At 47.4% G+C, this 27,900-nt stretch overlaps 1 protein-coding gene across 5 annotated transcripts in view; it reads right to left on the bottom strand.

The window, feature by feature from the left end:
• Positions 1-27,900, bottom strand: part of PRDM4 (PR/SET domain 4) — a 617,560-nt gene that overhangs the window by 79,810 nt on the left and 509,850 nt on the right. For all 5 annotated transcript variants that reach the window (XM_069628794.1, XM_069628793.1, XM_069628795.1 and 2 more), the window contains one exon: positions 10,096-10,264. In XM_069628794.1, the coding sequence (XP_069484895.1) occupies positions 10,096-10,264 (169 nt within the window). The remainder of the gene's footprint in view (positions 1-10,095; positions 10,265-27,900) is intronic.

Below are 27,900 nucleotides of genomic sequence, written 5' to 3'. Positions count from 1 at the left end.
GGAGAGTTCCGGGACTTTTTTTTTATTGTCCCTACGGTTCGGCCATGTGTTTTTAAGCATAACTCGGTAGATCGTGGAAAACTTTCCTATGGACCTTACCCGACTTTTCGTCCATTAACGCACTCGAAATCAGCCGCCATTTTCTGATAATCCTATCACTTGCCGCATCGCCCTGGCTCACCTGCTTTTGCGGCACTAAATCAAATCCCCCGCCCCTGAAACAGACTTGATCAAAACATTCATATTCCCCGCCTCTATCCGTGACGTGACTGAGCTGCGTAGGCAAACGCGCCCAGGCGTCTTCTACGTGACTCCACACAGAACCAGGAAATCAACACAGATGAGCTCAAACAACACAGCGCGCCACAATTGGGAATATGAAACTGTACTTTTAAATTAAACCGCAAGATTGTAAATTTGGTAAAGTAAATTTATTTGACATCAAATGTTTTGAGAATATTCAGCGATTAGCATTTTTATTTGCACATGTTCCAAAAAGTTCCGTTTCGAGGCACACGATGTTCCTTTGCTGTACACAGGGTCTTAGATCATCTCACAATACAGCGCCACAATTCGGAATATGAAACAGTGGTTTAAAAGCAAACGGCAAGATTGTACATTTGGCAAAGTACATTTATTTGACATCAAATGTTTTGAGAATATTCAGCGATTTGCATTTTTATTTGTTCACGTTCCGAAAAGTTCGTTTCGAGGCACACGATGTTCCTTTGCTGTACACAGGGTCTTAGATAAATGAATTTTTATTTGCTCTCGATCCAAAATATTTCGTCTTGAGGCAAGCGATGTTCGTGTGCAGTAGACATGGTGTTGGTTTACGATAAAATAAGCTCTTCGGTCGCACTGATAATCGCATGGCTGTTCCAACAACGAGGCACTAGGCCACCACAACGGTCTGTATGTTGCATCTAGCCGTTAGTACCGCGTAAGGGCATACTTGTACTTGGCGATCGTCCCATAAAATGGTCAGGGTGGTAACGTTGTTCACGCGGAGAAGCAACTGGCGGTTAAAGAAGCCGTCCGCCGGTGTCTGGTACTCGTGACACATGCAGTAATGCATGATGTACCTGTTTGAAAAACATAAACAATGAAATTAGTCTCACCATCAGATCTTTATTAAAATTATTCATTTTATATATTCGGTCGGTAAATTATTTCATAGCTAGGACAGTGCAACTGGGTTTTAAACGTCAAGGGGGGGCTGTAGGATACTGAGACAGTCCCTCAGTGCAGGGGTTGACAGGGAGTGCAGGTGGAGAGTGGAAGGGCCCAGGACCGAGATCGCAGACAGTGGACCAGTTGTTGCAGGGGAGAGGGAGAGAGAAAGCAGAAGCAAAGGTTTTGAGGTGCTTCCGTAAAAGTAGACGGTTCTCCCCAAGATAGTGTGCGGTACAAAACAACATGCCACATAGAACGAACAAGTACAACTTAACCCGTCTTTAAAGCAACTGTATAGTAATTAAATTGCGGTATAAACTCATCTAAAGAGTTACTTACATTATATTTGCATTTTCCATTGCGTCTGTGCGTAGGGCAGCCCCGAAATACCACTCCTTCTATGCCGACGTTATTTCTTCTAATGAACGAACATGAAATGGCTTTCGTTTCTGAAATTATATTCATTATCGTTTCTTACGTGGTCCAGGCCTGTCAAGGTCAAAATACAATAGAACCTTATTCTGAGTCGTGGGCCATTCTGGCACCCGAGAAAAAATCAAAGCAGCTGACCTTCACTTCGAACGAGCACACATTCCAAGTTAGCTACATTCAGTGTAAGGCATTCTCACAGGACTTGAAATTTACACTCCATCTTTGCATTTTGTCTGCGTGCTTTGCAGCCACACAGAACCATAAATACGGAGAGATTCTATATTTATTGAAAAATGATTTATATTACTGTTTGGTTTAATTTAATGCGCAAATGAACAAGGGTGGAGAGACACATTGCATGTACACTGAGCAATCACTTTTATTTAGACAATACATAGATACACATATTCAATGGGCCTGCGACATGAGGAGACTTGAGAGAACAGACAATCAAATTACAATCATTTAAACCGTGATGTGTATTTCTCAATGAGTTCTTCTTTAGGTGGACATGGAACAGATGCAATGTTGGGTGGCAATGCAGTTGTCCCCTGCACAGGTTCGTTCACAACTCCATTTATGTGCCTATCTAGGACGTCAACAATAAGTTTCTCAATAAACTCATATTGCATATCCTCAAACACTGGTTTGATCACCCATTGTTTACTTCTTTTAGTGAAGGCCTTATTGTAGCGAAGCGTCCCTAAAGTTCCGGTCGTCCTACTTTGTTGACGGCCAACATTATGGTTATGTGCCAAGACCGCTAAAAGAGTCCGATTTATCATGCCCTCCATGCCAAAATGCAATCGTTTTGGCCTGTACTTTAGGCACATATTGTGGAACACCTCCAAATCTCCTGTGTGGCAGAATTCCGTGAGTCCCCTCAAAGCTTTTGTTATAGTTTTATCAAATACAATCTTTTCAATGGCTTTGTGAGTGGGTGATGAAGGAATCAACCACTTCTTCTTCCGTGCCTCCTCTGTGGACAAATGGCCATGTTCACAATTGTGGAAATGTTGGTTCGTGTTCCATCGGTGAACATTTGTACAGTGTGGCATTACTGACCGCCATTTTTCCAGTAGAATTTCCAACGACCCTCCACATGTTTTTGAGCTCCACCAAAGATGGTTGCTGATTGACTTGGACCACTGTGAAATACCTTGCAATTCTTTTTTTTTACCTGCAGCCGACAATTTTTTATTGATTGATTTTGCAAGATGCCAAACGTCAAATTGGTGATTTATATTTTTGTACTGTTCTCTCATTGTCTTGGCAATTGAAACGTGTCTGTCCGTGGCTATCAGGTCGATCACCATTCCCCGCGATTGTAGTTCTTGCAATGATGCTACAAAGCCAACTTTCTCCATGGCCACTGAGGATGTACTTTGTGACACCTGCACGACCACCGAACTCACAATTTTCTTACTTTCCATGTCCTGAAAGTGGTAGGTGCAGTACTTGGCTGAAAATCCTGGGCTGTCGCACTGTCCATCACCGGCTAGCCTGAACCGTTTGCCCGCGAATGTACTATCAATAGACATTTTTTCCATTCTCCAAGCTTCGCTAATGGCTGGAAATAGATAATCGGTTTGGTATTTGTAGAACTGAGTTTTCGCAATGAAATGGATTCCCACAAACTGAAAGAAAGACTCTAATTTTTTAAAACTTGAACCACTAAAAAGTGCAGCCGCTGCACAAAGTAGATTGCCTGCTGGCAGTTGTCCCAGCATAGGTTGTGCAGACCATGTGAAAGGATGATATTTTGTACAGGTGGCATGTATTTTAAGGTTAGTGCCTCGAATTGCACGAGTCACATTAATCAATGGCTCCCCACATACTTCCCCACCTACCAAATGCCCACATTTAATCCGAATAATAATATCAATCAAACAACTATCGAATACAATGAATTTGGCCTCTTTCCTTATACTGTCACTCTGCATCCCAGCTGGTTCGGCCTGTAACGTTGAGGACATGTCACTCACATGAAAGGTAGAATCTCTGATATCGTCTTCCGCTATGTTCAGTGATATTGATGGTGTTTCATTGTCGTCTACTTCATTCTCTTCCATTGCAACATCTGTTCCTTCTCCGGCGATGGGTGAATAAAACAATTTCTTCAACTTTCTCGCCGTCTTAGTTTTTGCGGGTGTGGATTCTGTGAATTGATCTCCGACTGCATCCGAACTACCAGGAGGACATTCACTATCAATGGCTGGTGGTGGTATAGCTCCGTTGTCAATCACTTCATATTCTTCCCATTGGCACGATGCTTCTCCAGTCTCAAGTCCCTGCCAAAAGGTTTGACAAGCAACATCTCTCGTTCGCTTCACTGTCTGTGTAGATCTAGTTCGTACACCCACTCGCAACTAGAGGACAGATTGGAAAAGGGGTGTTCAGTTTAAACACAACTTACAGTATTGAACTATTAACAGTGAAAAACAACATAATATAGTGACCAGGACACTAACCTTCTTTTGCTTTCTTTTCTTTGAAACTTTCTTGCCTCAAACTTCAACATCAGGACGCTGTTGCTCCGACTCGTGTGTGCATGTCTCCACTTCCTCTTGCGCTGCAACGACTATGTTTTCCTGATAAGCACATCCATCACGCACTGACGCTCCATGGACTCCCTGAAACATAGAACTTTCATTAGTATGTATAATAATATCGAAAACACAAAATGTACTTGGGGACCAATACCCACGTACATCTCAATAGCAAAACACGAATGAACGCTTTGTGTAGAACATTCAAACGACAATTATTCACGCATTGTTGATCTAGTTAGATGGAACTGTCAAGATCCATACCTCGGGCTCCTCATAGACTTCCATTGATGATATTATTGAAGATGATGCTTCAGTGACTCCCTGAAACACAGTAATTGCATTAGTATGGTTTTCTATTTTGATAAAAAGAACAGAAAGTTTGTGCAGGCGTGAACGGCTCATCTAAATAGACCTGCACAAATGATCAGTTGTCTAAAATAAATAATGGATATCTAAATATGATTCGATTTGCTCGATCGTTGGAAGTGTCACCACCCAGAAATCTGCATCAACTACTAGGGGTGATGTTCTTGTAGAAGAAGCTCCGTCATCTCCCTGAAACATAGTACTTGCGTTAATAAAGAAGGAAGTATAGCGGATGTAATCACGTCATATGATCTCGCTTGATCGAGCTGTCAGTATCCATACCTCGAAATGTATAAGAACATCAAGGGACGATGTAACTGCGGTGCACACTTCTGCAAGCTGTTGCGCCGACCCGTAACTGCACGCTCCCCCTTCTTCTTGGACTAATGCTCCATCGACTCCCTGAAACATAGGACTTTCATTAGTAATGAACACAATATTGAAAAAAGAAGACACATAGGAGGGCGACGACAGAAGGACATATCAATGGCTAAAAACGAAAGAAACATTGTGTGTAACAATCACGCTACAAGAATGTAAGATCTGATGATCTCCATCGATGGAACTGTCCTGAAACGTACCTCGAGCATCTGAGTGACATCAACGGTAGTCGTCAATACGTTGGACTCCTCAGCATCTCCCTGAAAGACAGTACTTGAATTATTTTGGATAACAATAATTATAACTGAAAACAAAGACTAGAGGACGAGTACAAGGGTGTACCATTAGGTAAAATAATTACACGATAAATTAAAACTATTGATTTACATGCCTAAAACAAGTCAGTGGCAGAATAGCCAAGTAATATTACCCGATAGGCGCTTGAAGTGGCTGATGACTGCAATAACGACACGGATGGAGAATCTTCCGCCTTCATATTGAGTGGATACATAAATGGGGAAATTATTGTTAGCTAATGCTACACACTACCGCAAGGCCGAGAGATAAATACGTAAACTTGACTCACCAGTGGAGGGATGTGGACGAATAGAGTGGGAATAGCGGTTGAGAGCAATTTTCACCTCGCTCGCGGTGTGTTCTTCTTTATTAGCAATGATGTGGAGTACATGTCAGAGGTAAAGTGCCTGCTGCAGATGCGGTATCGATCACCCCTCTTGTCCGCAAAGACTTCTAGGACTCTACTTTCAAGCTCAGAGGGTGGATATCCGCAATATCGGACCCATTCTCTTATCTGATCTATTGTCTTAGGGAAAACATGCATTATAGTACCTTCAGATTTATTATGGGTCTTCGAAGGACAACCGCCAATGGAACAGGCAGGCATTGTGGAAAGTTCTGAAAAGTAAAGATCAACAATTCTCTATGAATCCCAATGTGTTAAAAAATTAAATACATAAAAGGTTCAATGCAAGGTATGTTTTGGTTTTTGGAACTATACACGGTATTCACATGCGGATAAGTATTTGAATAACTTTAAAAAAATACAAAAATAATTTGACTAAACTCAGAACATGTGACTAGTTCCTTGCATGTACTGTCTTGAACGAAAAGAAATTGGACGCAAAATGAGTATGGTACATGGCCTTACCTTGACGAGCAAACAGTTAGATGCAGGGATCAGAGTAGTTTCTTGTCGTAGAACAGGGAGCAGATCACAGGTTGCAAACTGATGAGTTTGCTCAAAGTGGTCACGGAAGTTCACAGAGACGAAGAGCAGACAACCAGCACCTTCACGGGTTGACTAGCAAAGCGCAAAGAAGTTCTCATTAGAAATATGAAGTGGGTTATAAAGAATTCGAAACAGGGGTGTGTTTGTGAATGAATGACGTGTGGGGAGATGCTTGGCAGGAGACACGGGGTCTGGCGGTAGACATGGGAACAACAACCCATGCTCTATAGACCACTTTGAAGTGTACATGGTCTTTGGCACCTCTTGGCCTTTATCGCTCCCTGACAGCTCCACTTGCCAGCGCAAGTACCCCGGTGCGAACTGCCTTTGATAGGGCGGGGGGTGGATTGGGGCGGTGGTCGTGCAGACAAGACACAGGAAGACTCGTGAATGGAGACACACTTATGTGGATTGCAGGGGGCCGTCCAGCGTGAGGGGAGATGCTTGGCAGGAGACACGGGGTCTGGCGGTAGACATGGGAACAACAACCCATGCTCTATAGACCACTTTGAAGTGTACATGGTCTTTGGCACCTCTTGGCCTTTATCGCTCCCTGACAGCTCCACTTGCCAGCGCAAGTACCCCGGTGCGAACTGCCTTTGATAGGGCGGGGGGGTGGATTGGGGCGGTGGTCGTGCAGACAAGACACAGGAAGACTCGTGAATGGAGACACACTTATGTGGATTGCAGGGGGCCGTCCAGCGTGAGGGGAGATGCTTGGCAGGAGACACGGGGTCTGGCGGTAGACATGGGAACAACAACCCATGCTCTATAGACCACTTTGAAGTGTACATGGTCTTTGGCACCTCTTGGCCTTTATCGCTCCCTGACAGCTCCACTTGCCAGCGCAAGTGCCCCGGTGCGAACTGCCTTTGATAGGGCGGGGGGTGGATTGGGGCGGTGGTCGTGCAGACAAGACACAGGAAGACTCGTGAATGGAGACACACTTATGTGGATTGCAGGGGGCCGTCCAGCGTGAGGGGAGATGCTTGGCAGGAGACACGGGGTCTGGCGGTAGACATGGGAACAACAACCCATGCTCTATAGACCACTTTGAAGTGTACATGGTCTTTGGCACCTCTTGGCCTTTATCGCTCCCTGACAGCTCCACTTGCCAGCGCAAGTACCCCGGTGCAAACTGCCTTTGATAGGGCGGGGGGTGGATTGGGGCGGTGGTCGTGCAGACAAGACACAGGAAGACTCGTGAATGGAGACACACTTATGTGGATTGCAGGGGGCCGTCCAGCGTGAGGGGAGATGCTTGGCAGGAGACACGGGGTCTGGCGGTAGAACTGGGAACAACAACCCATGCTCTATAGACCACTTTGAAGTGTACATGGTCTTTGGCACCTCTTGGCCTTTATCGCTCCCTGACAGCTCCACTTGCCAGCGCAAGTACCCCGGTGCGGGCGGTGGTCGTGCAGACAAGACTCGTTTGCCGTAGGGCCTCACCAAGGAGAGGCCATCTAACTGCATGTAAGAGGCAGGCTGCAGGATCTAGTACATGGAAGGCAGGGGGGTGAGTTTATAAATACCTCAGCCTCCCAGGAGAATATATGGGTGCAGTTCACCCTGGAGACCCTGAACAAAGTGGTGTGGTAAGTATTTTTGGGGGAGGAGGCAAGGCCGGGAGGCTTGATGCCAACCCGCAAAATAACATATGTATGTCTGCTGCATATGGGTTCAACGGTTATGTGGATTGAAGGTGGGCGGCCAGCGTGAGGGAGGATGCTGGCCGGAGACATGTGGTGTGACAAGACAAGGCACAGGAAGACTATTCAATGGAGACACACTAGATTCATTTAAAAAATCAAAACAACCATTGTTAAAATATATGTTGGGTTTTATTTTAGATCTTAATTTCAATTGAACATAAATAATAAACATTACACATTGTAAAGTTGCGGTTGCAGCACATCCCGGGAAAAGCCGCGGTATTGTCCACTGTCGCTGGGGAAATGTTGTCTAATGGCAAGTACCGCACAGGCAGGTATTACTCTCCGAACGCGGTGTCCGAGCCTCCCGTGAAGCCACCAAGTGAAGCAACGATAGGCCACCAGCCTGTACCACCTGTGAAAATGAAAGATGCAAACTGTATTAAAATGACAACTTTCTTATCACTGTCGATTCAGGTACAAAAATGTCATTCTGCTTTGAAAAAAATTCTATCTAGAAAATGCACAACATGGAACCAATTTACATGCATTCGAATGATATGTAGATGTAGTTTTATATGTGGGAGACGACCATGAAATAGTAGTGGCATCACTGACATCACAACCAGAGTATACTTACTCGTTACTCGGATTACGCGGACGAACAGTGCCGCAAAGTTCGTGCATAAGCACCATCATCATCCTCAACACTGTCCGTGAGAGGCAGGCTTCCCTGAACTCTGGCAGCTCGGTGATGCATTGCGGACTTGGCTCGCCTTCCGAAATGTAGGCCAAGCACCCGGAATTTTCACGGCAGCAGCAGTTCTCCTCCTCAGTTGGCATTAGCTCGCAACGATTGCATGTGCACCAGGTGGAGACGCCGTCCATGCGACATGGTCCAGGCTCTTCATCCGTTGACTGGTCCTCCCAACTGCCGTCCGAATCCCCATCGTTTTCGCGTGCTTGCCTTTCCAGTAGTTCTTCCTCGGTGTACTCGGGCTCGTACATATACGGCATTATTGTAGCCATTGTGTGGTAAAGAAAGTAAAATAATTTATAGCGGTGGTACTGGTATCTGTTCACACGGGCTACAATCAACGAAGGTAGCTGACCAGAGCACAGAAACGAGTCACAGAATACTCAAAGTAACACAGCGAGAGTAATGGAATCGAAAATCTGCTGCTGTGTGTTGTGAAACGGTGTGTTTATACTTATTGAGGAAAGAGGCGTCCTGCCGTTTCCATGGCGACACTTCATTAGCTGAGGCGCAGCGATTGTTGACACGAAACGTGCTTTGGCGTTGGGAAATGGGCGGTACGCGTCTGCTGATGTCAGCCTCGGGGGCGGGGGATTTGATTTAGTGCCGCAAAAGCAGGTGAGCCAGGGCGATGCGGCAAGTGATAGGATTATCAGAAAATGGCGGCTGATTTCGAGTGCGTTAATGGACGAAAAGTCGGGTAAGGTCCATAGGAAAGTTTTCCACGATCTACCGAGTTATGCTTAAAAACACATGGCCGAACCGTAGGGACAATAAAAAAAAAGTCCCGGAACTCTCCTTTAAGACAAAAAAGTTATTACACACCCTTGAATACGATTTACGAGTCATATCCCCAAAATGAATCTTTCTAGCAATTGTTTTGGTTTTGCTTCTACAATACTTGTAATTGTTTTCACTGTAGTAGTCACTTTTCGTTTAGTTAGTAATGCAGGGACATTCAAAATAATGCCTACGTGGCATTTTTCCAAATTGTATTCTTTAGGTCTTTAAATATTTTGTCTGGCATTATCTACTTTGAGTTGCTTTAAAATATGATGGCAGTAAGCGGCTGCCCAAAATTTTCTTGAAAGCTCTAAATAACTTGTTTTAAAAATTCCAACAGAACCGCCTGTCTAGAATTGCCAACTGGACATCTCTGCTCCCTGTTGAAATAATCCTTCAAAATAGAAGGCAGGCTAATCCCTGGGACAATATGTAATTAGACCAACGCCTGCATGGGAAGCTCATCGAAAAGAGTGTCATACTTTTCTGCATTCTCCACAAAATCTTCCCCAGTACAAAAACCTGGACACTTATCCAAGAATCTCACTAGCCGAAGGCCTGGATCACTATACCAAAAAGCTGCTTCTATAGCTTTTCCCGCTCAACTGAGTATTTGTAATAATAGAAGGCCGGACATCTGCACCACTTCAGACTTGCTTCCCTTTTACAGTGCTGCACATTAGTACAAAAAGATCGAACAAATGTTTATTCTAGCTCCTTGCAAGCTGATGTATTGCTAATTACCTTGTGTGGATCAGCACATGCTGTTTCAGGTCCTGACGTCTCATAAACATCTTATCGCAGAAGTCACACTTCATGTTCTTTTCTTTAGTGTGAATCACCATGTGCGATGTCTGGTGAGACTTCTGGGTGAACGACTTGTCACACATTCCACAGCGAAAATTCTTCTGACCTAAAATGCAAACAATTGGACTGTCACAAATAGCAGCTTAACTTTTGTCCGACATCAAACCTCATTTAACCCCCCCCCCACACTCTGAAATCAGGCAAACATATAATGCCCCAGGAAACCGCCTATACCGTGGAACTGCAGCAGGTATTACTACCACATTGCGGGCTTGCAATTAATGCAGGTGCCAGGAAGTAGGATGTGGACATCCATGTACTCTGCAATACAAAGTGATAGTGTAAAAGACGTGGGCGTTCACATTCTCTGCATATAAGTGGTTAATAAACAGCACTTGGCGACTGCTTGCAGGACGTAGTGCTTTTAAAGAGTTTCAGTGATCCCCTAGTTTAAACAGATCAGCAGTTCCGTGCTAGATAGGCCTTGTATCAATGACCAGGCGGAATAGTTGCAATAGCAGCTACATGTGGACAGAGTGGCATTCAGAGAGGCCGGTTCCCACTACACAATACCCAATCAGGACATAGGACTGTCAAGATTGCACAAACATATTTTCCTCTTCCCCTCCTAAATATTTATATACGCACATCCTCAGTCACTGGGCTGATTTATCGTTCCTCTGCTGTGGACATAGACATTTACTGCTCATCACTGTTGACCAAGGGCCTACCCAGCAGAGATCAATAGGACTTAATGTGCATGCTGTTGCAAAATACATTTGATGGAAATACTCTAGCTGTTTATAACTCTAATATGCCCATGTCAGCACCCCAGACCATAAGTTAACGGATTCAGTAAACCGTAAGGAAGAAAGTTGAACATGCCTAAACAGTTGTAAATTACAATTATTTTGCAGGTCGGCTATGATACTAGATATAGAGAATCCGGCTCTTTAGGAAACAAATCATACAACAAACATTCACACTCTAAATAATTAACTGGCACTTTCCCCAAAGCCAGTCTCACATATGATGGTCTAGCCACCTGGGAAGGTTTACTAACAGCAGGGCAAAATTCTCGTGTTGGAAATGACAATGTACAATTTTGTTACACTCAAATGCTTAAAGCAAACTATCCCGCATGATGCTGGTAGCATGAATACATGAAGATTTACATAATTACCTTTATTGTGCAATGTGAGACAGATTTTGGTTCCTAACATAATCCCGATTTTTTTTAAATATTCAGAGACATTGAAACTTAGAAACCTGGGCACAGTGCCGAGCAAATTTAAGGCGAAAGCCAGATGGTAAACAGGTAAGGAAAACAAACCAGAGATATAGATCCAGATGTGTAATGTCTAAAGCCACAGGTGTACCTACTTGCCACAAGAAGGCAGCACAAAGCTGCCCAACGGGGTCTACATTAAAGAACCTGCAACTTGCATGTTAACTTTTGCGAAGGTGTAGTAACAGATGCAGTGCAGTCTTACAGCTGTTCTTTTTAGATTGAACTCGAAAACATGTTCACCCAAGTCTTGGGTTAAAAAGTAATATTTAGCACGTTCGTTACCTTAAGCATCAATGTGCCGGGAAGGATGCTAACCTGAATTGTGTCAGGATCTTGATACTGATGCTGGAAACTCCTGGAATGCTGTAGACAGGAACAATTGAATACCTTCCTATATATATAGGTTAAGACATACTATATACCTATAGGGTATAGGTTAAGACAACTAGTCATGAAGTCAAAACTTGCAATCAGGGAAAAGAACTCAAGACCTTTACTGGCAAGAGCTTGTTGTCAGAGGGTGGTGGGGACATTAATTATTTCTCATCTGGGAGCCCCGATTTAACTCCAAACCCAGCAATGTGTTAAATGGCAAAGTAGGGCGGTAAGGGTTGTACATTTTCTGCATACCCTGCACAGCGGAGGAGGCATGGGGCCCCATCTGCCCATGCGCACTGCCCCAACCCCCCACGGCAGGTGCACGGTGCCCCCATGCACTTCCCCCCAACGTGTGTGGGTGCTGCCCCCCGAAGTGCGCACTGTGCCACAGCAGCCCGCCATCTCCATCCCCACCGCCCCCACCCAATCCCACCAACCACCACCCGCCGCCACCTCAGCCACCCCCCCCACCACGGCTGCCGCCCACCACCCCACTTCCCATGCCACCACCCGTTCCTCTCTCACTCGCACCCTCTTCCACCACAACCTATCCATCACTCTTCCCCTTCACCCTTAACACCTCCCCCCCCCCATTCAAACATTTGGCAGCTATCCACCTAGTGCTTGCGTCCAGACAAACATTTGTGGGCATCCACCCACCCACCCCCCAGGCAAGCTCATGGGCCTGGATACCAGAAGAATCCTACACATCCTATCTATGCAATCACTCCCAAGTAACCCCACACATTCCATGTGAGGTCATGACTGAAGTTCATGTCGGTAACATGAGCTTACATAGTCATTTCCTGTCTTTACTCAATTACACTGAACAAGGCAACTGTTGTTGCATTTATCGGATTTAATGACACTAGAGGCACCATTTTGGAAGCCTCAAGGAAGAAAGGTTCTTGTGGGCTGAACCTGATGCAGCCTCTGCCATCAACCAGAACCTGTCTCTAGGGTACTGACAGAGACTAAGGTGTACCTTGGCGGTAGCTCCACCTTTGGGATCGATCATGGCTTATGCTCTCATTTTGAAGTAAAGCAGAAGTGGTGTACAGTGCAGCATGATTTGAGCCTCTTCCGGAAAAGCAGACGGCTGTGCGCTCCTGCAACAAACACCTTTGCCCCCTGTCAGGGGCGTTGATAGGGGGGGGCTAAGGGGGCTATAGCCCCTGATCTTTTGGTTGTAGCCCCGGATAGAATCTCAGGAGCTACAGCCAAAAGACTAGCTAGCCCCCAGTCCCAATAGTTCTGACATCAGCTTAGCCCCGGGTCTTTTCCAGACCTAGCAACTCCCCTGCCCCCTGTCATATAGTACACAAGAGGACATGGTTCAACTTAGAGGTTTAGTAAAAGAAAAAGAATGTCTCTTTTGGCCCTACAAACTATGACGTTGATCTCTACGCTTCAAAAAAAAAAAAAAAAAAAACAGTGCTTGTGAGTATGCCTCACAAAAATGCAGTCCAAATCTATTCTATCCTATCTTCTCCTTACCACCAAAGCTAAACACCAGACACAGCCTAAGTAAGTTGGAGCGAAGAGCTCAAGAGGGGAGGTATTTGCGAAGGGATAGCTACACTGGACTCCTGGTGTATGGTCTCTGACTGCCACCTTCCACCCAATTGTGTCTTTGGTCCCCTTTTTCCTCAGGCCTCAGCTTGTTGACAGTGCAGAGTTCCAACTGTTCTTTCAAATTCACAAGTATTCTCTCCGCTAGGAATAATTTGTTTCCTCAACATATTCTGTGCACCGTAGCACAATGATTTACAGTTCGTATTGTTCTCTGCTGGTGTTCAGCAGCTTGCCTATTCTTTCTGAGTCTTTTATATCCCTCTCTGGCTTATTAGGTGCTTATGTACAGCATGGATTGTCTGGCCATGCAGGTCTTCTGGATAACATGGAATATTTTCTGGGTCAGTCAATCGGGGACTACTAAGCCATGCCCCCGTGAGGTAGTCACTGGGTCAGCACCACATGGGCTATTCTGGCACCTCACCACCCTCCTCTTGCTTTTTTTGTTCGTCTCTGTACCAGTTCTCCTGCACCATGACTCTTCAGGGCCGACGGCTTCTCTGTTGAGGAACCATGACTCGGAAATCTTTGCAGTCGGGTCTTTCGCTTCAGTTCCTCCTGCCTTTGACTAGCAGGACTTCAGCATCCGGACTGCTGGACACCAGTGTGCAACTGCAGCAGCTTGCATCTCCCGCAGTTTTCCTGTGCTGCGTTTCTCAGGCTATTTTCCTGAACTCAGCAGCATTCTGTATGCTCCAGATTTCTTCCACCATCCACGCACTGAGATCGTACCTCCAGGTCCCTCAGTAAAGGGAAGCGTCCCTTCCTCTGAGTTCCCGCACAGGTTTCCCTCACTTGCCGTTATTCTAGCACACTATGAGGTGGTTCCTCTCTTCAGGCATGATGGGATGGGGGTGGCAATAACACTGGGACAGAAACCAAGCCGCTTTAAAGGGCCCTGTACATGTTGATACGGGTCAATCCCCATACATTGGGAGCCTGAATAATAATAATTTACTTGGATATTCCCTATCCCCAGGGGACACTCGGGGAGTTTCACTTGTACTGTCCCCTAGGGGAGTTAAGCGTAGCAGGCTCACCTTGTTCGTCCCAATGGGGGGTGAGCTCCTGGATTTGTTGCACCCCTTCTCATCAGTAAGAGCAAGGAAGCGTTCTGCACTTTTGTTTATATCAGTGCAGCTCTGGAGCAGTGACTGTTATTCTAAACATTTCACTCTTAAAAGATGCAGGCACGATGCATAATGTTTGGACTTGGGGCTAAAGCATGAGAGGGTAAAATGGCAAGCTAGGGTACAGGTTGTAGGATTTAAAGCCAAGCTGTTTTACAGAAACCTGATGGTTGAACTTACTAGTTTCCTTGCATTAATGTACCTGGCTTGGGGCTGCGGCACAACTTCTACCCAGATGAATAGGTATGAATAAGTATGAAGGCCTGTAACCTGTTACGGGCTCTGGGGAATCCCCCGCCTCCCTATACGGTCTCGTCTCATAGCATGGAGGCATCCCTGGTGCTCAAACCCATCAAGACTTAAAACAAGGGCCGATTAATGCAGCTTTGTCATATATGCAAAAGCAGAAAAATTGAATGTGCATACTTCATATTTCTACGTATTATTTACATAGCTTTAGCAGAATTGAAAATACAGCGTGTTAGGTAAGAATTGGTGCAGTCACATTGTGTGAGACTACATAACGCTTATCTGCTTGGTATTAGGTAACCCACCTTTTGGTATGGGTCTGTAGTATAAATGTAAATGTGAGCTGTTGCAATGAAATTTGTCAATACAAGTAACCAAGTAACACTTGCACTCAAGGTTTCAGTTATAAATAGTTATTTAACATCAAGTTTTAAATAAGCATTCTTTAAAAAGGCAATTCATGAAAACATTTAAATATACTTTTAAATTACTTTTAAGAATCAGCACAAGTTAGTGGATAAACTTTGGATATGCTTCTTACACAATTCCTACACCCCGAGGTGACTTCAATCACAAGGACAGTCATGCCATTTATATATCACACTAGTTCTACTTTGCAGATTCTGAGGTTGCAGAAAGGAAAGGTTTAAGGAAGAAAAAGGTTAAACAGGTTCTCACTATATGCAAGGACACTTAAATCTTCCAATGAAATCTAGACAAGCCTTTACCAGCAATAACAGTCTAAAACATGTTTCCACCTATGAGGACAAACAATACCAAAGTCAATGGGCTAGAAGAGTCTGCAGGGAGCCAGGGTAGCCAAAGTTAATTTGAAACAGTCTATGGAGCTGAGGCAATTCTTAGAATCAAAGTCTTGCACAAAGTTAGAGAGTTTGTAGAAACCCACAGCTGATCCTTCTTGTCCAGCTAACTATCGCCCAATTTCCATTGCTCCCTTTCTTGGCAAACTTCTGGAAAAGTTGGCCATCTCTCAGCTTAACCTTCATTCCAATTCTGTTGGCTGTCTCCATGACCACCAGTCTGGCTTCAGAGCTGCACGGAAACTGCTCTCCTGAACATCTGTGAGGATCTGCTCTCCATTCTTGACTCTAACATTCCCTCTGTCCTCATCCTCCTCGATCTCTCTTCTGCCTTCGTCACAGTCAACCATACCATCCTGCTCAACTGTCTCCGTGAAAACCTGGGTATCACTGATCAGGCTCTGGCCTGGCTGACCTCTTTCCTCTCAGATCGACCCTCCCAGGTCCAACTTGGGTCCTTCCTTTCATCTATCTTCCTCTCTACCTGTGGTGTTCCCCAGGGGTCTAACCTCTCGCCCTGGCTTTTCAACCAATACCTGGCAACTCTCGCCCACTGCATTGCCATTTTCTGCTCAAATTTCCAGTGCTACGCTGATGACACTCAACTCATTTTCAGGCTGCCCTCTGCCACCTCCTCTCCCTCTCTCATCTCTGATTGCCTAACTGCCATTCAAGATTGGTGTGCCGCCAATGATCTTTGTCTGAATGCCAGCAAGACGGAGAACCTCCTCATCGGCACACCTTCACAATCCTTTCCCCTCACTCTCTGGCCGGCCTCCCCTGGCCCTCCTCCTACCCCCACCTGCGAGGCTAAGAACCTTGGGGTCATCTTTGACTCCACCCTTTCCTTCTCTGCCTGCATCTCTGAGGTCTCTAAAAAGTCAAATTTCTGACTGCACCTCCTCAGAGGTACTCTGCCTTTCCTCTCCTTCCCCCAGAAGCTCATGGTATCCCAAGCTCTGGTTCTCTCTAGCTTGGACTATTGTAACAGCCTCTTTCTAAATCTACCTGCCTCTACTCTCCGCCCTCTGCAACTAATCCAGAACAGGACTGAAAGACTTGTCCTTGGCCTCCAGCCCTGGGATCGTCTCTCTCCAGCTCTGAAATCTCTCCACTGGCTCCCAGTGGATGCAATGATTAAATTCAAAACCCTCTGCATTGTCCACAAGGCTTTCTGGGGCCTGGGTCCAAAATACCTTCAGCTATCCCTCCGCAAATACCTTCCCTCACGAGCTCTTCGCTCTACCTCCAACTCCCTCAGGGTCAGTCGTTATTCTAAGAAACAACCTGGGGTAGATCTCTGTCTTCGGCTGGGGCCTCCCTCTGGAACAGCCTCCCTGCCACTCTAAAACTTGAGGAGAACCATCTCCGGTTCCGGAAGCACCTCAAGACCTTCCTATTTTCTTCTGCCTTCGCTCCCCCTCTCCCCTGCTGATCTGTTCTCTCTTGGCACCGTGCACCTGGCCACCCTCTGTCCTTATCTGTACCCATACATCCCCCCCTTTTTCTTCCTGCACTTATCAGACCTACCCTGTCTGCTGCCTTAAACCTAGCACTTGCAAATTGCTGGCTGCATTACCACTGTTTGTTGCCTTCATTATTTATTTATTGTTATTTATCTGTTTCTCTGCTTCGCACTTTCCACTTCTCCCCCCTTCCATGCACTTTTCCCCTCCCCCTCTCCCATGCACTTGCGCGTTCTCGATGTCACTGGGCCTAGTAAGATCGCTGTTTTGTTCTCCACTGCTCCCCTCCCTTGCCTTGTCCCGCTCGGAAACACTTGTGTACGAGCGCGATAGAAATAAAATATCAATCAATCAAAAAACATCACTTGTAGGGTCAAACTGTCAGCTTTTGAGAGTTAGAATCTACTCTAAAGGCAAGCCAATGCAATTCCCAACTGAGAAAAGCACAGCTAAAAAGACAATGAGGTAAGCACCCCAAGTCTAAACAGTACCTCAGGTTTGAAGAAGAGTGCTCCAGCTGGATTCTGTCCTGTTACAGCGATGTAGTCCCTGTGTTCCTGAGCCTCAGTCGTGGGGACAACAGGGAGGACATCTGGAGGGCTCCTGCAGTGGTAGTTGAAAAGTAGTCGGCAGCTTCGGGCTCTTTTCGGTTCAGTGACACTTCGCGATTTCAGCACTTAGCAAATAACACCGTCGCAGATCTTGGATACCGATTGGGCTTCCTTCACTCCTTGGGTCTTGCACTCTGGTGAGGGGACTCTAGCTCTGGTCGTCCTACTTCTGGAGGGTCCTTAGAAGACTCCTGGAGCTTCTAGCCAAATTTCAGACATTGCACTCGACTATGGATTTCTCGACCGCTGGCACTCGTTCTTGCAGCAGCAAAGTACATCCAGTCGGGGAAGAAGGTCAAGTGGAGTTTGTCTCGGGGTTAGTTGGTCCCACTAACCCAAGGAAAGAAGTCGTCCCTTCCAGAGCTTCTCTGTCGAATCGAAAAAGGAGTTTCAGCACAGCAGCAGGGCTTCACCGGGCAATTCAAAGGTCCAGGAGGATGCAGCAAGCTTGGTTCACGGTTTCATCATTGGGTATTTCTCCCAGTGGTCGACTCTGCCTCTAGTCCCAAAACCATCACCTTTTAAGCAGATTTCTCCCATTCATGCACAGCCTAAGCTGTCAATCACACAGCAGGGTCGCTGTCCTGAAAGGCCAGCCAGCCAATCAGGACGGATTGCATTCAGGCATTCCTAGAGACAAAGGACAGGGGATTTTTCAGGAACCTCCCTCACATCCTGCCTTTCCAGACACACTGGAGCCAGAAGCAGGCTTCAGGGCTGACGCCCACCAAAGGTAAAACGAACAAAGGGCTCAAAACTGGCAACGCACAGAGTGAATCCCAAGAAAGACTTCACTAACAGAAAATGGCAAAAAAACAAGACCAGGGACATTTTGACAAAATGGTCACCCATGGGTGCTGTACTGCAGCTGAGAGTTCGGCCTACGGTATAAAAACCCTGGTAGGAAAAAAAAAACACTGCCACCAGCCATTTGAAGTAGTGAGGGTAACATAAAAATGTTACATGAGAATGTAGGATAAGGGGCTACTAGGTAATCCCCCAGCACTCCACATAAGATGGAGTGTTCTGGACCTACAAAGAGAAAAGGTAAGTAAAGTCAATTTCACTTTACTATTCTTGGGAAATGTAGTAACCACAAGAAAAGGTATTTAAACCTCACAAGAAATCTAAAGGATTTCTCTGTGACACTGCACTGAAGGTAGTGTGTGTCACCATACAAAAAGTAGGTGCCTATGGAGTTTGTCAGACTCCAAAAACAGAGGAAACGCATATCCAAATCAGGTAAAAACGCATGTGAGAGTGAGAAAAAGGTCCCACTCATTCTAGGGTTAAAATGAAAAAGTCCTTAAGTCCAGCAAAAGAGCTCGGGGTCTCTAAGGTTGAAGGGAATTAGCACAGCAATTATGATTCTCCCCAACACAGTCTTCACAATTTAGTAGCTTTCCAGCATAGTCTTTGGTGCAGTGACTTCCACAGAAGAACTTTAGAAAACCCAATGGTTTCCTACAGCACAAAGAGTCTCAGTACAAGTACAGCAGTGCGGGTATTGCTTTTACCACCGCAGTACTACACCGCTGTACTACATGTTTGGTGGTAATTAAGGATTTTCCACCAACAACCGGCATTATTACCTGATGTACTCAAAATAAAATGGGGATTAACACTGCCCTACCACCACTTGTAATACCAAAGGAACAATTGGCGGTCACTGTAATCAAGTTTGGTGGTAATTCAGCAGATTTACCTCTGAATTACCACCAAACTCATAATGAGACCCAAAGTCATTAATGAAGCTCTGTGGTTATGGTAGAAACAAATAGACATAGTGGGTAGAGACAAATATCACAGTTGTGCTTAGCTTACATCCCAATTCTTTCCTATGTGCCAATGTTGTACACTGGGACACAGGCAAGTGGAAAGCTTCCAGTTGGCATGAAAAGGAGCGGTCATCGCCGTGGTGCAGCTATGAAGGTGCAGGCTGTGGTGCCAGACAAGGACAGCAACACAAAGACACTGAACAAAGTTGTTGGGAGCAACAAGGAAGAATCAGATGCTGGGGATCAGACTCTGGTAGCTCAGATGGCAGACTAGTATGCCTAGCAGCTCAAAGGAGATAGGATTAAGTCTTGACCAGTTCTATGTCCTGGACACTGCTTACAGTCTGTATGTTGCAGCAGTGGGACTTCCAGACACAAGGTTACCAGGACAGCGACTACAACTGCGAGTCAAATTGAACCTCGAGTCCTGATGGCAACTACACTCTGCCTACTGAGGTCAAAGGAAGAGAGCACCAGCCGGGTTACCTTTAAACCTGTGGAGAGATCTGGAGTATGCAGGTCCCAGTAGCACTTTCACATCGGATTGTTGAGTGCAGTAGCAATGCCTCTGTATTTTTTGGGAAAGATGCACTTCCTGCTGCTACAGGACAAGCCACAGCAAATGAAAAATGTATGTGGAGGGGGGCGCTGTTGAGCAGCCAAGATGGCTGCTGAACTAAGAGCTCCCGTTACAGTGCCTAAAATAAACAGAGCCGTTTTAACTACATCAAAGAAGGAAGAATAACCAGCCGTGTGTTCGTGTGGATATCCTGTGTGACCTGGGAACATTTTATGGAGCTACTTCCAGCCGTCTCCGAGCTGTGTGCTTCTGTGGCGGCCTCCCGTCCTCTCGTAATAAGAGACTGATGCCGGACTACGCGACGGTTTGAGGGATGATATGGCACCTCGATCGAGAACACACTGAGAAGATCGCAGAAGGATACAAGAAGGCCGGACGAAGTGCGAGCTGTTAAATATAAGAAAGTGAATGGACACGCGGTGTCCCCCTCTAGAACAGCCGTCGGAAACACAGCCTCCGCAACAGCCGCCCGAAGACAGGCCCTGCGAAGAGTGAGGGAACAGCAGGTCGACACGGGCAGACACAGGAAAACCTCAAGCACAAGGTAACGGAAATACCGCAAGGCCCGTTGTAAAACCGCACACTCCTCCCTCCTTCCCCCATTGTCACTTTGGGGTATATGAGCACGCCGGGGGCTGTTAAGGTACCATCAGTAAAATCCTTGATATTGAACCCGGACAGAGGGATTTGGGCTACCTCCCAGAAATGGTAATGCAGCTCCAAACTCTGCAAGGCACCACATACGCCCGCTGCTAGGAAACGCATAGAGCCCTCTGACAACGGCTGCCGTGACAAGCATACATCTGTGTCTGACACAGATAAACATCGGACATCAACTGGAGAGTGAACTGATCTGGGGTGTTCCTGTGAATCCTGGGATCCTATTCTCCCCCCCCAACCCCCTGGCTACCTCCAAGCGCCCCATGGGGATAAACAGTGCATAAACCTGCAGTAAGACTAACTCTCATACTAAATATAAACATTGAGCCCGAGTCCACTTCGCAGCCCTCAAACACAATCGGCATAACTGTGCGCCCTGGACTAACTGCTGCATATAAACCATTGCAGGAAATACTCAGCTAGATGCACACTGCGTCACTCCCGGACATCAGCACGGTTGAGGATGATGTACACACTCTTAAATCGCAGATGGTGACCGTAACTATAGACCTGAAGAAAGCCCTCCCCAAATGTGACTACTTGGAATCTAGGTCCAGGAGAAGCAACATTCACATACTGGGCCTCCCTGAAAACTTTGGATGTGGCCCCATGGAAACTGCTGTGGAAGGGCTACTAAAAGAACTACTGGGCGACCAACCATTTTCTCCAAGGTTCGTAGTGGAACGGCCCCATAAACGCCTACTGTAAGGCCTAAACCTGGAGCCCCATCCAGAGCAGTAATAGTAAAACTCCTAAACTACTGCGACAGAGATACGATTATCCGTCTGGATAGAGAAAAGGGCCCATTTTAGTACGACAACCCGTCTCTACATATATACCTAGACTTCTCTGCGGCAGTACAGCAGGAGTGAAAAAGCTTCATGGGTGTCAAGCGCATGATGCAGGAAAGATCTATACCATATGCTATGCTTTTCCCAGCAGAGACTCCGGATACAACACAGAGGGAAGTCTATTTTTTACAATACCCAAGGAGGCAGCCTCTTTTTTACAATACCCAAGGAGGGAGCCTCTTTTTTACAATACCCAAGGAGGCAGCCTCTTTTTTACAATACCCAAGGAGGCAGCCTCTTTCATCAAAGCTCACATACCTATTGAACCCCAGACGGGGGAGCTGGAGGAAGTGGGAGAATCTTCTACGTCTACCCGACTGTGACAATGGGTACAGAGAAGTCAACTCTATCCACCCACAGGTCATTTATTGAAATTCATGTTGTTGGTACCATTTATCTACTCTAGCACCAAGATACAGAAATAAAACCTATGAACTTGATACAATGCAGGCTCACTAATCCTTAGTTTACTGGCATAAGGCACGCCGTTTTCGGAAGGTCCACATGCATAGGCAGCAGCCCCCAGGCAAGGGTGCAGCTGTTTGTTCTAGTATTTATGCACAAGTTGGGGTTAAGTGCAGAAGAACAAGTTACTTACCAAACTGGTAAAGTTCTTTCAATGGGATGTTCCTCCGACGTATTCCACATCTATGACAGTTGTGTCCCACAGCTGTGCACTTCGGAAACCTTTCAGCAGAGGACGTCTTGAGTCGATCCCATGTCCCTTGAGGGCCTCCGTCGAGGGTCGACGTCACTGGATGTTATATATTGGACGCACCGCGCCCGTTGCCTCAGTTTTTTATTTTCCCTCAGAACATGTGGCACCAGTCTCCTGCCAGTATAACAGCCTACAGCCTTGCGGAATGGAAGCCGCAATCACAGAGGAAATTCTCCAGAGGGGCAGGCTGGGAGGGCGATGTGGAATACGTCAGAGGAACATCCCATTGAAAGAACGTTACCAGTTTGGTAAGTAACTTGTTCTTCGAAGGGATTGTGTCCTCCGACGTATTCCACATCTATGACAGACTCCCAAAGCAGTACCACACTATGGAGGAGGGAAAGAATTTAGAATGTGAAATTTAGAGTGCCCAATCAAATGGCTGAATAGAGGACTGCCTTACCAAAGACCAAATCCTGCCCATGGATGGATTCCAGGGAATAGTGTTTAACAAAAGTATGGACAAAAGCCCATGTGGCTGCTTCACAAATATTGAGAATAGGAACTCCCCTTTGTAGAGCAGTGGAAGCAGCCACACCCCTAGTGGAGTGAGCCCGTAAGCCTACCGGAGGGTCTTTCCCCCCCAAACAGTAGCACTCAGTGTTAGTCAAGATAATCCATCTGGACAAGGTCTGTTTGGAAACAGCCTGACCCAACCGGTGTCCAGCATAACAAACAAAAAGCTGATCGTCCACTCTGACCCGGGACATCTGCGAAAGATAGAAGCTTAAAGCTCTCCTAGGATCCAACCTATGGAGCCTCTCCTCTTCCTTACCAGGATGCGGAGGAGGATAAAACGCCAGAAGAATCACCTTCTGGCTCAAATGAAATTCAGACACAACCTTCGGAAGAAAAGAAGGTCGCACCCGCAGGACAACCCTGTCCTTATGGAAAACAGTAAAGGGTGGCTTGGCAAAGAAGTGCCTGCTATTGACTCACTCTGCGTGCGGAAGTAACAGCAGTTAAAAACACAGTTTTAAAAGACAACAGTCACAATGGACAAGAATGTAAGGGCTCAAACAGAGCTCCCATTAGAAACTTTAACACCAAATTCAAATCCCAACCCGGCACCTGGAAAGGTGACGGTGGAAACACATTAGTTAGTCCTTTTAGAAACTGAGAAATCAAAGGAATCTTAAATTAAGAACACTCCTTAGACTAGCGCTTAAATATGGACAGCGCCACCAGGTAACCCTTAATGGTACCCACTTGAAGGCCCTTGTGGGCTAAAGAAAGCAAAAAAGACAACACCAGAGGAATGGAACATTGAAAAGGATCCACATTCTGTTCCCTGCACCAATCGCAGAACTACCGGCAACGTCAACGGTAAAGGGATTTCGTTGCGGGCCGCCTGGCCGAAAGCAACACCTCCATCACGTCCTCGGAGAGGTCTCAATCCTTGTATCTCAACCTTTCAGATACCAAGCATGAAGGTTGACAGACCTGATCTCTGGATGGGGAACCTGACCCCCCCCCTTCCATGAGAGCAGATCGTCTCGATAGGGAAGACAGCGTGGAGGGCAGATGGACATGTCGAGAAGGTCCGGGTACCACGCTCTCCTGGCCTAATCTGGAGCAATGAGGATCATTCGGGAACCAAACCTCCATAACCTCTGCAACACTTGAGGAATGACGGGGACTGGAGGAAACGCGTACAGCAGTGGGAAGGACCACTCCACTAGGAACGCCTCCCCTAATGCTCCTCTTAGGGGAAATTCCCACAAGCGAAATCTCTCGCACTTCCAGTTGACACTGGTGGCGAAGAGATCCGCTTGTGGGGTTCCCCAAAGGGCGAAGATCTCCAAAAGGACTTCCTGAGCCAACTCCCACTCGTGAGAGACCGTGTGTCCGCCGCCGTGTTTTCGTCTCCGGCCAGATGAACTGCAGAGATCGAGATTTCCTGTTGGATGGCCCAGAACTAGAGCTGCATCGCCTTCCTGCACAACGGGAGTGACCCTGCCCCCCCTTTTTTGTTGAGGTAATGCATGGCCACTGTGTTGTCCGTCATAATCAGGACAGTCTTCCCCCACACAGACGGCAGAAAAGCCTTCAGGGCTAGCCTGATGGCACTCAGCTCTAACAGACTGATGTGGAGTGTGGACTCCGACGGAGACCAACGACCGCTGGCTATCAATTCATTGGCATGAGCGCCCCATCCTGTGAGGGATGCATCCGTCACGATAGTCACCTCCGGCCATGGTTGCCAAAACAAATCCCCCTTCATCAGATTGCCTTCATCGGCCCACCATAGAAGATCCTGGGCGACCGAGGTCCGAATCTGAACGGGATCCGACATCTTGCCGGTAAACTGCGACCACTGCATCTTGAGAGCCCACTGCAGGGATCTCATCCGCATTCTGGCCTTGGGCACCAGAAAACTGCAGGATGCCATGAGGCCGAGCAACCTTAAGAATTCAGAAGCCAGGAGACTCTGGGCACGTTGAAACTTGTCCACCATCTGCAGAATGTGATGAGCCCTCACCTGGGGAGGCGAACACTGCCCCAGGGACGTGTCGAGCACTGCTCCGATGTATTGGAGCCGCTGGGAAGGTGTCAAATGCGACTTCTTTAAATTGAGGGAGAAGCCCAGCTTGTGAAGGGAATGGCAGGTGACAGAGAGATGATCCAGGGCTTGCACCAGAGAGCGCGCCCTGATCAACCAATCTTCCAGGTAGGGGTAGACGTGAATCCCCCCATCTCCGAAGGTATGCTGCCACCACCACCATCAGATTGGTGAAGACCCTCAGGCTGAGGTCAATCCGAACGGCAGGACCCGAAAAAGAAAATGCGAGTCGCCAGCCGCGAACCTCAGGTACTTTCTGTGCATGGGATGAATCGGCACATGAAAGTAAGCATCCTTGAGGTCCAGAGACACCAACCAATCCTGAAGTTGAAGGGCTTGGAGGACTTGAGAAAGAGTGACCATCTTCAACTTGTCCTTCCTGAGAAGCTTGTTCAACCAACGCAGGTCCATGATGGGTCTCAATCCCCCGTCTTTCTTTGGGATAAAAAAATAAGGGGAATACCATGCCTTGTTCCTCTCCGCTACAGGCACCAGTTCTATGGCGCCTTTCTCCATCAGGGATAGGATTTCCTGCGCAAGGAGAGGATCCGGACGCGTCAAAGAGCGCTTCCCCGGTGGATTGTCGTGAGGCTGCTGAAGGAAGGGAAGGCAGTAGCCGTGGGCTATGATATCCAGAACCCACACATCTGAAGTAATGGCACACCATTCTCCAAGATGCTGCGCAAGTCTACCCCCAACCGGCGAACCATGGGATGTGGCATCATGACTGAGCTGGCACGGCTGCGGCGGTGCCTGAGAGCAAAGAGTCAACTGCCCGAGCGGCTTTGGCACCCCGAGTACCTTGTTTTCCAGCATGGGTACTCATACGGTGGCCCCTTTGACTGGCAGCTCCTCTCGATCTACCAAAAGAGGAGTAGAAATGAAAGGAACCTCCCCTCCATTGCTGTCCCCTAGGCCGAAAAGGCAGAGGTTGACGCACTGCAGTGCTTAAAGACTTTGCTACAGCTTTGGAGGTCTGCAACCTCTCAAGGCTCTCGTCAGCCTTGCTGCCAAATAAATGAACGCCATAAAAGGGCATGTTCAGAAGACAGGATTGCACATAAGGAGTCCAACCCCGACTGAAGGGATTCACACATAGCATCCTTGCCGCCAAGCACGATGGGTAGGAAACCATCCCTTTCCTCCCCCTCAGGAATATGCTCAGCCGCGTAGTAAATACAGGTCCCACAGAGTGTGTGTAAATCTTGCCAGAGCACATGTGGAGTTGACAGCCTTAAGTGCCATGCTCCCTGATGAAAAGACCTCCCGAGCCCATCCGTCGAAGCGCTTGTCATCCCTATCCGGAGGGATGGTAGGGTACGCCTGCTGCCTTGAGGTGGTCGTAGCCACCTGAACCACCAAACTCTCAGGAGTGGGGTGTGTAGACAAATAGCTGGGGTCGTTAACAGATGGGCAGTACTTTTTCGCCAAATTCTTATTGTCCGCCGGAAGGGATTGCGTGGTCTGCCACGCCGATGACACCCTTTTTTGCAACGTAAGATGGAAGGGCAATACTGGGTCAGAGGGGGGGACCTTGGTCCAAGATGTCAGTAAGGTCATCAAGAATAAAAAAATCCCAGGAGGACTTGACCACCCTAGGTATTTGCAAACCCTAGACATGAGCCGCCTGTAGGAAGGGTCTGCATGAGCCCCCGGCTCAGGCCTACCAAACTCAACCTCCGGAGAACTATCCAGGCCTCTGGCGTCATGTAGGGACTGTCTCAATTCCTCCAATGGGCTGTCGCCCAACAATCCCGGAGCCTCATCCTGAGAACCAGGATCTCCATTGTTTGATCTTTCCTCCTCTTCAAAAATGTCAGGCAAGGGCTCGGAAAACCCAGCCAAAGCGACAGAAGAGGGCCTGAAGCCCAACACCGGCCTTCCAGATGTAGAGGAAGCCCCAGGAAACTCCACAGACACAGTACGCCCAAAAAACGCTGAAGGCGCCAAGAGCCTCGACTCCGAGGGCATCGAGAACATAGACGTTGAGACTGTCGAAGGCTTTGACCCTGGAATCCGCCCCTAGGGGTCGACGTTGCTACAGCCATGGGCTGCTAGGACGGAACAGCATCATCTGAGTCCGACTGGACCGGCGCCCAATGAGTTGATGCCAGCGTCAGTACCTCCACTGGCTGCACCGATCTCGCTGGGGTCAAGGGCCGAGACCTGGATGCACGTCTCTTGCGACTGCTCTTATCCGCACGGGACCTCGAGGTCTCCTGGTGCGAGTTGCGGCACAAGCCTGAGCCCGAAGACATGCAAGCCTACGGATCGAGAGCCTTCTCTGCTGGCTTCGGGAGAAGGCGCGACAGGAAACGTGCCTTGCGACTGGAAAAATCACCATCATCTGCTCTTTAAACGCCGCCCACGCCTCCGGTGTCGAGGACTTCGTGGGACAGGCGACCATACGCACGGCACCATCCTCCGAAGAGGACGGGGAAGGCGAACGGTGGCGGCACTTCCAAGAGTGCCGCGAAGACGAGGAATGGCGGAAACCACTCCGGGACCGAGAACCTCGAGCTTCCTCCCGACGCGGAGAGTCGCCCCTCTAGTCGTCAGTGGAAACCCTAGAATTCGATCTGGTTTTACGGGACGTTTTCGATGGATTACCTGCACGGAGATTCCCCTTCCTTTCATGCAAGGCCTTGGCTGTAAGAGACTGCCATTTGAAGCAGTCGTCGGTGTCGTGGGACTCACCCAGGCACAATAAGCAAATACGGTGCGGGTCGGTCAACGACATCTTGGACTTGCAGTTCCGGCAAGTCTTGAACCCGGACCTTGGAGTTGGAGGTGTCGAAGAAAGAGACATCATAAGAGATTCGAAGAATCCACGAGGCGTGCCGAGTTTCACGAAGCTAACACGTTCGCTGTCGGAAAAAACAGAACTGAGGCAACGGCACCATGCGTCCTATATATAACATCCGGTAACGTCAACCCTCGAGGGACATGGGATCGACGCCATCGACGCAAGATGCCCTCTGCTGAAAAGCTGTGGGACGTAACTGTCATAGATGTGGAATATGTCGGAGGACACAATCCCTTCGAAATAGATGGGTTAGGGAGGGGGGTGG

Source organism: Ambystoma mexicanum, chromosome 12 (genome assembly GCF_040938575.1).
Source record: "Ambystoma mexicanum isolate Mex_15411 chromosome 12, UKY_AmexF1_1, whole genome shotgun sequence".
In the NCBI taxonomy this organism is placed as follows: Eukaryota; Metazoa; Chordata; class Amphibia; order Caudata; family Ambystomatidae; genus Ambystoma; species Ambystoma mexicanum.
Note: the sequence above shows the minus strand (reverse complement) of the source record. Positions and strands in the feature narration are given on the sequence as shown.